The 10,974-nt window shown below is 44.3% G+C and overlaps 1 protein-coding gene across 11 annotated transcripts in view; it reads right to left on the bottom strand.

Moving 5' to 3' along the window:
• Positions 1–514: 514 nt before the first annotated feature.
• The window catches only part of PAK1 (p21 (RAC1) activated kinase 1), a 98,903-nt gene continuing 88,443 nt past the window's right edge, over positions 515–10,974 (bottom strand). For all 11 annotated transcript variants that reach the window (XM_071432953.1, XM_071432948.1, XM_071432943.1 and 8 more), the window contains 5 exons: positions 7,817–7,934; positions 7,279–7,378; positions 5,297–5,493; positions 3,615–3,752; positions 515–1,731 (listed from right to left, as the gene is read on the bottom strand). In XM_071432953.1, the coding sequence (XP_071289054.1) occupies positions 1,645–1,731; positions 3,615–3,752; positions 5,297–5,493; positions 7,279–7,378; positions 7,817–7,934 (640 nt within the window). In that variant the 3' untranslated portion in view covers positions 515–1,644. The remainder of the gene's footprint in view (positions 1,732–3,614; positions 3,753–5,296; positions 5,494–7,278; positions 7,379–7,816; positions 7,935–10,974) is intronic.

The raw sequence follows: 10,974 nt of genomic DNA, 5'->3' as shown, positions 1-10,974 counted from the left end.
CCTCAGCCTTCTGTCAAACAGTGACTGCCCTGGAGCACAAAGGATAGAAGGCGGCCCCTCAGAAGCAAAAGAACTCACACAGTACCTACACCCAGTAAAGCTAGTGTAATAGCTGTCATGGACTGTGGGGCTAAATCAGAAAAATATATTTAATTAAAGCCCAGGTCCAGGGAGGAAAGGGCTGAGCCAGCAGCAGGTCTCAGCATGAAGGAATGAATTTCTGTCCAACAGAACGATGAGAGGTTACTCCAGAATAGGTTTAAACTCACCCCATATGTGACCAAAGCAGTACAGAGAAAGCAGCTCCCACAGTTACAATAAACATTTTTTGTATGGTTTTCACTATGTGTAAAGTAGCCCTTGGGAGCCACTTGCTATCCCAGGACTGTAGAAGAAGAGGTAAAAAACAAGGTTAAATTACTTCATCCAACACATCCAAGTACCTGGTGACCATATAAGCAATGACAGACTTGTCTGGTGACAGTGAATTCTCCAGTTCTCCTCTATCCCAAAGTTAAGAAACGCAGCAGTCACTTTATTAAAAAATCAGTATACAGTTTAACATCAGCCCAGTGTTTACAACCAGTCCCTCTTCTAGTAGTTCCAGATTTCCTGTTGTTTGTTACAGACTATGGGCAACCCAAGGAATCAGTAGCACAAAGAAACCATCATTTCAAAAAATTTATGTCCCCACATCTCCACAGAGAAAGCAGCATCCATCATCAGTTTGTTTTCCATTGGACTTGCTCTAAGAAACAAGAGTTTTCAATATATTTTGCGGGCAAATCTTGTCTTTACAATAGTAACCGCTCTGTTTGTTAATCACACAGGGCAGTATCTCTAAAAAGCCTCACAGCACTGATAAAACAACCCTAAAAGAGCTCTCTGTCATTTTCTTCCTGTGATTTATTTTCTAGAACAACAAAAATTATTTGAGATTTGTTTAACTAGTAGAGTTGCCACTAAAGGGGGACGGGGGAGTAGGGGGCAGTTCACACCATTTGGCAAAGAGATCATCCATGAACTGAGTTCTTCAATGGCTGCAGGCAGCACACAGAGGCTTTGTCCATGCTTCCTCCAAGTATCCAGCAGTGCTGCAGGAGGGATGCACCTTCACCCCCTTGTTCCCCTCTCAGCTGACAGCTGTTCACAGTGCTGCTGCCTGCTTCCTTCCCTCCTTGAGTCATCCAAAGCACAGAGCAGCCTCCATGGTGTAACAGCAGCTTGGCAGAAGCAGGCAAAGTGCAGCCAGCAAAAGATTTAATTTAATAAGATAAACATGGTGTAAGGCTCCACATTATTTTTAAAAATAAACACCATAAGAAATATGAAAACGAACTGGCTTCACTACGTGTAGGTCAGGTTCAGACGCTCTCAGAAAGATCTTCTCACCCATACAAAATGTTCTTCCCCTCTTGTCCCCATCACGAGGATGGAGGGACAGTTCACCATGTAAGATCAGCCATGTCCTGTTGTGTGCCCTTCCACATACAGTGAATGATGCCTCTGCCACCCTCCAGGGCAAGTCAAGGTTTTAACAACACGCCTGTGAAGAAGGAGCAGAAGGGGAGAAGGGCAAGTAATTCAGTCTCTGAAATGAACATCTGAAAGTCTTGACATGATGACTGTGTTGACTTCACCACTCTAATGGTTGTTCTTGGCTGCCTCTTTAGCTGCAACAATCAGAGGAGTGAGACTGGATAGAGGCTTTGCAATTTTCAAGAACTGGTGCTAGGACAAAACAAAAGGAAAATGGTTAGATTTTTCAGAATATGCCCCAGAAGTGGCTATTCCAAGCACTTTCACCTAAACCCATATGAAATCTAAGAACCTACTCTAGTCTCTGAATACATCAATCCAGAAGCTCTGGATTCTATGACAAAATTTTGGGGATTGCCTGAAGTGATGAAGAGATTTGCACCCAACACATGCTAAATTATCCAATGCTTGCATATGTTCAAGATCGAGCAAAACTCAGCAAATTCCCCTGAGGAACTATAAAGCTGCAAAATCTATAGTGAAATCCAGTGTGAGAGAAGGTGTACCAAAATCAGCCCATGGGTTTCAGACACAAGGGACAGGGCTCCATGCAGGAATCACCTCTCATTTCCCTGTTCCCTGTTGCCACAGGCCTGGAGAAAGCATTGCCTTGGCCTTCTACCAGATATCACAAATTTGCAAAGCAGATGAAATTTGGGAGAGCAGCACAGAGCTTGCACAACACAGCACCATTCAGTCTCCTACAAAGATGCTCTTCTTTAAATAAAACAATATTGATTATCAAAACAGCTCTCAAGTGAGAGTGAAGGGCAAGTCCACAAGCTGTTCTGAAAACAAAAAGCAACAATAATCCACAAGACTTTTGAGCATCAGAAGGAATCAATCATCCAAGGCAACATGCTTCAGAGATGGAAAAAAAATAAAAAGTAAACATTCCATGGCCACAAGGTAGTTAATAACAGGCTGAAGTGTTATAGTCAGAATGTTCTCCTGCTCTGAGGAACAGAACGTAACTTCTTTCTGATATTTTAGGACTGAAAAGTCCAGAAGAAAAAATGATCTTTCAGCTACTACCATATTGTCAGACGTTTATGCTTCATTATAGTTACAGAAGGCAGCAACACATCCAAGCCACTACACAAATTAGTAGAGAGAAAGGAAAACAAAATGGAAACTGTCTGATACTTAAGGTCTGAGTGTTCCTAATGACAGATCTATTTTATAAAGACTTACATATTTTACCCTCATGGCAAATTTGGCAGAAAGACTGCACAAAACACTCCTCTCATCCATGCTGATAAAAATCCTGGCAGCTTGGTCCTCAACTTTCACTGTGAGTTCAGACTGACACCAGGTTTTCAGTGAAATATCTGATTACAGGGTGGTGAGGCACTGCCACAGGTTGCCCAGAGAAGCTGTGGATACCCCATCCCTGGAACTGTACAAGACCACGTGGGACGGGGCTTTGAGCAGCCCGGTCTAGTGGGAGGTGTCCCTGCCCATGGCTGGGGAAGTGGAACCGGAGGATCTTTAAGGTTCCTTCCAATCCAAGCCATTCTATAATTAAGATATCTCACAAGATTTGTTCCATCATCTCTCTAAGGAGTAATATCAGGCAAAATGTGGTAAAAGTGAACTGCTCTAGTTAACTGAAGCCATGAATATTTCAAAGAGCTTAGTGATCCCTCCTCCCAAAAGGAGACAGCCAGAATATCTGATAGCTAGAAGCCTTCTTGCTGTCCAAATTGGAACAAACATGACAAGACAACACACACAGATGTCATGGCCAGCCACATGAAGAAACCACGGGAATTGGGGGGCTCAGCATCTGGCAGGCCTGGGACACAGCTATTGTTTGAGTTTGGACACAGAACACGCTGCACAGCTGCTGCCAGTAGCCAGTACTGGAAAGTGAGCAGTCTGTTATCACTTTATTATGGATTTTTCTTTGAGGGCTGTGGTTTTCAGTTGCCTTTTTCCCCTGAGAGGCTACCTTACTTTTGTGCTTTCAGCTGATGCAGTATTAAAGACCTCAAACAAGATCTCACCCCTAAGCCTGGCCTCACTCAGGATTCTGTGATTATATTGTTCCAGTCTTGTTCCCCATCACATACCTGTAGCAGCTCTTTTGCAGAGCCTCTCTTTTCCACGTCCATTTCAAGACAGCGATTTAAGAAGTCTCGGAATATGGGTGAAAGCTTTTCTGGATTCTGCAGTTCTGGAGTCCCGTTAGTAGCAATGAGATACAGGGCCTGAGACAAAAACAAGCACCCAGGAAACAGGAGGTTATGAAGATTAGATTCCATCTCTGGATTAGAGACACCCATTTCTCCTCTCCCTCCCCACAGTTCAATAGGGTGGAAAAAACCCCACCTTATCAGGGTCACGAATCAATGCCAACATTTCAGCAAACAGAATAGCTGTGCCAGCCCTATTTTTTTGTGGATGAGATCCAATCCTTTATTGTTTTACCCTTGTAATCTGGGTTGGGATCCTGCAGCCCTCTCAAGAGATTACAAGGACAAAACCAACATTCCAGACCCTGTTTACGTAGGGAAGTTAACTGGCACGACTCTATCACTACTCCTGTAATGATTATATCCTCATGGGAAGGTAACCCTGACTAAATAGATTTTTTTCTGCTGGTACTCTGCCTGAGTGCACAAGGCCTAAAACATCAACATTATAAAGATGCAGCTGGCTCCTCACAAAGGATGCCCAGCAGACCTTGGGCATCTTTCCTGCAGGAAAAAAGCAGTTTTGCTACTGCTTGGGGATAAAGCATTCACATACATCCTCCTCTGAGAATCGAGAGACTCAAAATTCATCTATTTCAGGATTTCATGTGAGAAACTTCCTGGATTAATTTTCAAAAGAAACAGAAATCTGTCAGAGACTTGTTAATATACAGGCTTTTTGAGCACATCACTCAACACATCCCATGGGAGCAGTCTGGTAGCCTGGGAATTGGCATAAATTGAGTTAAATGAAGCCAAAGTATTGTTACTTTAACTCAGCACTGTTTTATTCCTTATAGTCTTCTTGGCTGCTACACTTCTGTCCCAAAAATCCCCTCCAATGCAAGAGATGGAAAAAAAAAGTTAAACAGAATTTTTCTAGATCCCTCCAACCCGTGTAACGAGTGAAAAAGCCATAAACCTGGCTTATATTAAGAGCAGTGATGTCCCTACACGCTGACAGCATATCTCCTTTTGTTAATAATTAAACAAAGGAAAGACATCAGGAGGCTTAAGCCCTGTCTAAAGGCTTATTACACTTTGAATTTCACTTGGAGCATGCAAGGAGGACAAATTTGCCCGTAGGAAAAAGCTCCTACTAGAATAGAACTGAATAGAATCACAGAAACATAGACTGCTTTTGGTTGAAAGGGACCTTAAAGATCACCTAGTTCCAATACCTCTGCCATGGGCAGGAAATCTTCCACTACACCAGGTTTCTCAGAGGAGAACTCTCTCATTCCCAGGGTAGAAAGTTTCAAGACATGACTGCATTGTTGCCTTAAGGTAGAACTTCTGCCTCTATTAGCATCCCAGAAAGCAGGTAATTATGAGTGTGCATGATCTAACTCATAGAAGAACTCACACCTCTGCTACCCAGAGCAAACCATGGCTTTTTAGTAAGACTATCTCAGTTTTCTCACTATGACATGTAAGGAGGCCACAGGATCCCTTGAGTTAGACAGGGCAGGAGGTGATGAAACCACACCAGAGGATTCACATGAGCTCAGCTCCACCAGCAGCTTAGTGAAGACCTGAGGAGAAAAGCACTCTCTTACTCTCAGAGGGTTCTCATTGAGGTAGGGGGGCTCTCCTTCGATCATCTCGATGGCCATGATCCCCAAAGACCAGATATCCACCTTGGGTCCGTAAGCTTTCCGCGTCACCACTTCCGGGGCCATCCAGTACGGCGTGCCCACCATGGTGCTGCGCTTGCTCTGCTCAGGAGTGATCTGGGCACAGAAGCCAAAGTCAGCTGCAAAATTAAAACAGGGTGGAGGGAAAAGACATAGGAATCAGCGAGTTTCTCCAAAAACAACCCTTACAGACACCAGAGCTACAGTATGCTTCACCCTGCTGCATGGTCTGGTGTGCTGTTGCCGCAGCTGTGACAGGAGCAGTGGTTTTGTGCCTAACACAGAGGATGGTGTTTAGAGCTAAGTTTCTAAACCTGGTTCTCTGAGGCCATGAGGATTCTAGAGCTGCTGATTTGTCTGTGTGAAAGATGGGGATCAGGAAATAACCACACACAGAAGTTAAGACACTCACCTGTGTTGCAGCATTACACAGATGTTACACACTATGTAATATATGGTCTAAAGACCCTTCCTGGGTATGTGAAAACAGGAATTAATGCAAGACTGAACTAGATACACCCCCCCAACCACAGGCTGCACTGTCTGGTGATGTTTTCAGTCCATGGGTATTACTTCCCCTGTAGACATATCATCCCTCAAGAAGCATTTATTTTATAGAGCAAAGAGTGTTCGCAATAAATTAAAGGACCTAAATTTATTTTGATTATTTTCTTTGAACAGAGGCAAAGATGGAGGGCATTCATACAAAGATTGCTGTGCCCTATGCTTTATTTGTATTTGGCTCACCAAAAGAAAATTAAATCTGTTCTTGTGAGCCCAGCAGAATCAACACAGCAAGATGCACTGCCCATCCTGACCCCCTGTGGCACCACAGGTCTAATTTTAGGGAGAATTATGAAAATTAAACTGATTCCTAGCTGAGTTTTCATCAAGGGTAAATACCAGGAAAGGACATATGGTTCATAAACAGGGCAAATTTCCAGCAGAGCCAACAAGCAGCTCAGATCCAGAAGGTTACTGCATCATATCCACAGGGATTTCTCTAACTTTAAACTACAGCCTGGCACAGGCACACTGTGCTTAAAGAAGCTATTCCATAAGAGTGGAGCACTTTGGCCCCCGTCAGTTATTCATTGCTAATGCTCCTGAGACCTGGCTCTATCAAAGTTCAGCTGTAGTTTAAAAAGCAATTATGTGCAAAAAAACCCCACCTTACTCAGCATATCTGCACTCTGTGAATTTTGAGTCATATCTGCTGTTGCTGCCGACAAAAATAGATTTATTTATGCCTGTTGGGTGCTAGCCAACAGAACTGAGAGGAAGAAAAAGGGAGCACCATTCTGTTAAAGCTAGAGGTGGAAGATAGTAATTCACTGGTTTCCAGGGTTATTTCTGCATGGACAGAGCACAAAGCTACCTTAGCACCCGACAGGCAGAACAGTCTCAAGATTTTCATTACTAGCAATACCACAAGGAGGGAACAACATTTAGGCTCCAGTCTGGGTTGGCATTGTAAGATTAAGTGATTTCTAGTTACACAGTTTTCAATTCTCCCTCCACTTCCCCAGGCCCTTGAGTACCTGCAGTATTTTCCAGACTGAAGAGGTTGTTCATAAATACAGACTTCTAGCCTTACACCTTCCAACCCAGCTTTCTGGACTGGAGTAGCATTAAAATACTGTTATTTTAGTTCACATAAACAGGTGGCCCAAAGATAAGCGAAGCCCGAGCCTCACTTCAAGTCTGGTATCAGTTCACAAGGATTTGTGTTTGCCAATCTCCATTAAAACAAATGCCACAGAAATATCTACAGTAGCATTTCTACAGCCTGTTCCTCATGACAGCATCAAGCACCTCAAACACCCATCTCCCTAAAATGCCTGGCCCAGAGCAGATAACTGGCACGGGTTGATAAATCATCAGCAGTAATGTTCCCTGCATACTTAGTTTGACAGAGCCATCCATTCCCAGCAGGATGTTGTCACTCTTGATGTCCCTGTGAATAACTTGGTTTGAATGGAGGAATTCCAGGGCTTGGAGACACTGAAAAATAATTGAGATATTCTTACTGTGCATGAAATGATTCACCAGTCACAATTAGCCAACTGAAGGACTCAAACAGACTGTGCATTTTTGGTAGTAAGTGTTAGGACCTTTCATATATTCAGTATGTGCAGGGCCACAGAGAGATGTCACACTGGGATCAGCAGGTCCTAGGAGGACAAGTTAGTCCCAAAAGATTTGAAGAACAGACAAAACCAAGAGGATCCCACCCCCATTTCCCACTCTAGTTCCTGCCGCTGGGGTGAAACATGAGGCTTGCACTAGCATTGTATGCTGCATCCTCCCAGGTGAAATCCACCCACTGAAAGGATGACTGTCACGTTACAGAAGCTGGAAGCCTTTCCATGGAGTCAGTGAGAGGTTGTGGGAAGTCCATGTCCCAATCCCAAGCAGAGGTCCCTCCGAGTGCTGCCTCACCTCCCGGCACACGGCGGCGATTTGTCCCTCGTCCATGCAGGTCTCCGTCACGACGTCGGTCAGGGAGCCTCCTGCCAAGTACTCCATCACCACCCAGAGCTCTTCTCCTACAAGGTAACTGAAGAGCCCAAGCCAGATTTTAAAATCAGAATGCACAGGGTTGTAAAGCTCTCTCACAAGTGAAATAAAAACAAGAGCTGCTATTAACAGTATTGGGGAACCACATACTCCTGGTACTTTCTGTGCATGGGAGTATCTGATCATAACCTGAATGACCAAAGAGAAGGGTGAGTGCAGAATGATGAGGAGAGATGTAGTGGGAGAGCTGGCTACAAGTTTCCTGTCCATAAAAGCAAGGCTGAGTATTTCTGCCATGGAAAGGATGCAGACCTGACTTTAATCACTGCTCCTGCTGCTGGGAGAGAAGGCAAAGAGCTACTGCTCAAGGATGGGGCCCAAGCATGCAACCCCGCTATTCGGCACACAGCAGTGGCTCTTGCACTGGAAGAGGTGGCTGAGGCATCCTGCTGTCCTAAGCAACTGACTGCTTTGCCTCAGCCCAGGGACAGTTCTGGGCTGTGACTCAAAAGATGCTTACCCACAACCAATCACTTCAGAGCACTTCATTTTTAAGCATCGTGCAATTGAAAATCATCTCAATCTTTTCCCCATTATCAAACTAGTTTGTGGCTTGGTCTGAAAATTTCAGAACCATTCATAAAGGCAAAAGAGTACACCTTATTGGACAAAACAGCAGTTCTAAAGACTTAAAAAAGGAAACCCCCAAAAGGTAGGTCTTTTCTGAAAAAGGAAGATGGGGAGGAGACAGCTGAGATGAGAGAGGCTTTTCTCAGTCACTTGGGATATTCCTCTCTCCTGAGTGTGTGTGTACCCATGTTTAAAAGTGGAAGACAGGAGATGAAGACTTCAGCAATAACTCATTAAAAACAAAAAGAATTAAAAAACCAAACCAAGCAAACAAACAACAAAAAAAGAAAACACAGAAAAAACAAACAAATAAAAAAACCCACCAACTATTTCTGCCCTTTTTTGGACCCATCAACACAGACTTCCATGACCAATAAATACATCAGGATGACACATTCCTGAAGGAAGGAATCATCAGTATGAAAACCCACCTTTTCAGCCTATCCTCTCATTTTTCAAGTGAGTGGACAGATGAGTCAAAAGTGAGCGGACAGAATCTAATTAAAAGCTTCATCTGGCTTAGAGTTCATCAAGGACACATTTGCTTTGCTGTAAAACACTGATCCTCCTGAGGAATGGATTTGGCAGGAGCCAAATGCAAAAGCTGGGATAGGTACTAGGGAACAACTAGGTAGAAAGCAACAGTAAAGGAGAAAGAAGCCATTAAGCTTGGCATGGAAAGCAGACAGAGATAAGAGACATCACAGGAGTGAGCAAGGTGTGGTATCTACCCCCAAAGGACACACTGACAACACTAAGCTGATGAAAAAAATCCTCCTAAATAGTAATAATGGCCTGAGCTACACCTGGATGACAGCAGTGTTATAGTTATGGCTTTTAATTATAGTTATATGGTTATAGCTTTTAATTCCGGAGACAAAGTGGGTTGGGTGTCTTGGCTTGCTGATGCTGAGGACTATGTAGGAAGGTGCCATCTGCAGATTCTTCCAGGATACAAAGCCCAAGGGCACAGGGCTGTGCTCCTGCAGCAGAGTGGTCTCAAACTCCACTATGGAACAGAAGCTGATGCACTGGCATTTTCTTTTCCCAGCATTACAGACCCCAGCAATGGCAGTACCACATGCAGAGCAGCCCCTCTGAGTGAGAGAGGAGCAGCAAGACTGCTTTCAGAAGCATTCTGCTAACTCTGTGGGTCATTTACTTTCTGTTGGGCTCTGAAAGCCCAACTCCATCCACATTCTTCCTTCCTGCCCCTATGCCATAGCTACTTCTTCACTTCTGCCAAATCAGGCTCCCTGCAGATTTTATCAGCACCCTCTCAACACATCACCCACCATGGACATCACAAGGTTTCCCTTTACTGCCAGTAGCACTCTCTGCAGCTCAAATGCACTTGACTGTAAGAATGAGGGCAGAATGGGCTCTTTGCATGACAATCTCAGGTTCCACATGCTGGGAGCAAGCTGGTATCTCTCTGCAGCCAAAACAGATGGAGCGAGCCAAGAACCACACTGTGAAACCAAAGCTGAGCCATGAGCAGCCACAAACATGTGCCAAGATCCTGGCAACTCAATAATTGCTAGATTTGACATAACACACAGGGAGGGGAACTTAACAGTGGCTCCCTGTCAGCTGCCACCAAAGGAATGTCATTCCAGGGTGCTACTGTCTCAGGGATCTTTCCACTCTCCTGCCAGTCTTAGTCACTGAGCTGCCCACTGCAGGCATGACTCAAACCCACTCTCTCAGCAGTTCTAGAGACACCACCAGGAAGCCCATACACCTACACACTGCTGTGATGTGACATCAGGCACAGCATGGTGTCACATATTGTCACCCACAGTCACCTTCCGGAGCAAGCTGGCTGTAAGAAAAACCTGATGAAAAATCTGTGAGGAAATCTACAGCTTTCTCTTCATCAATCTGCAAGAGCAGGTAACATCTGATCCTGTAAGGTGTTCCTCAGCCTCCACTTAGATACCTTAGGAAGCTGTTCACCAAGCCCTCTCCATCACAAATACACATTCTTTATTGATTAAATCGATGGAATTTGGAGCTGCCCAGAAGTGCAAGTTCATTCATTACAGAATTTTGCATGAGTAACCTGCCTCCAACATGCAAACATGAACGTAGCCTGGAAAGAAATCAGTGTGTTCTTGTAGCATGACTGTCTCACATCTTCAGCTTTATTCACTGACCATCCATCCATCCTTACTACAGTTTGGGGCTGGGGTAAACAAGGCTACCACTTATTTGGGGGTTTATTAAGTTAAGGAGTTGTTCAGAACAAAACTAAAGGGCAGGAGTTTGTTTTGCCTAGCATTGGGCATCTGATGCCTGTGTTTAGATGGCTGAGTTTAGAAGCAGGGCTCTGAGGGCCTCTTTCTGGCACCTCCAGCAGGTAACTCAGCACAAGTGGCTGTTTGTCTGTACAGAAGACTGATGTCACTGTCTTCAGAGCCAGATGCTTCTAAATCCAGCTCCTAAGT

Source organism: Agelaius tricolor, unplaced genomic scaffold (assembly GCF_023055355.1).
Source record: "Agelaius tricolor isolate 1412-34295 unplaced genomic scaffold, bAgeTri1.0.p SCAF_9, whole genome shotgun sequence".
NCBI classification, from domain to species: domain Eukaryota; kingdom Metazoa; phylum Chordata; class Aves; order Passeriformes; family Icteridae; genus Agelaius; species Agelaius tricolor.
This window is presented reverse-complemented; position numbering and strand designations above follow the sequence as displayed.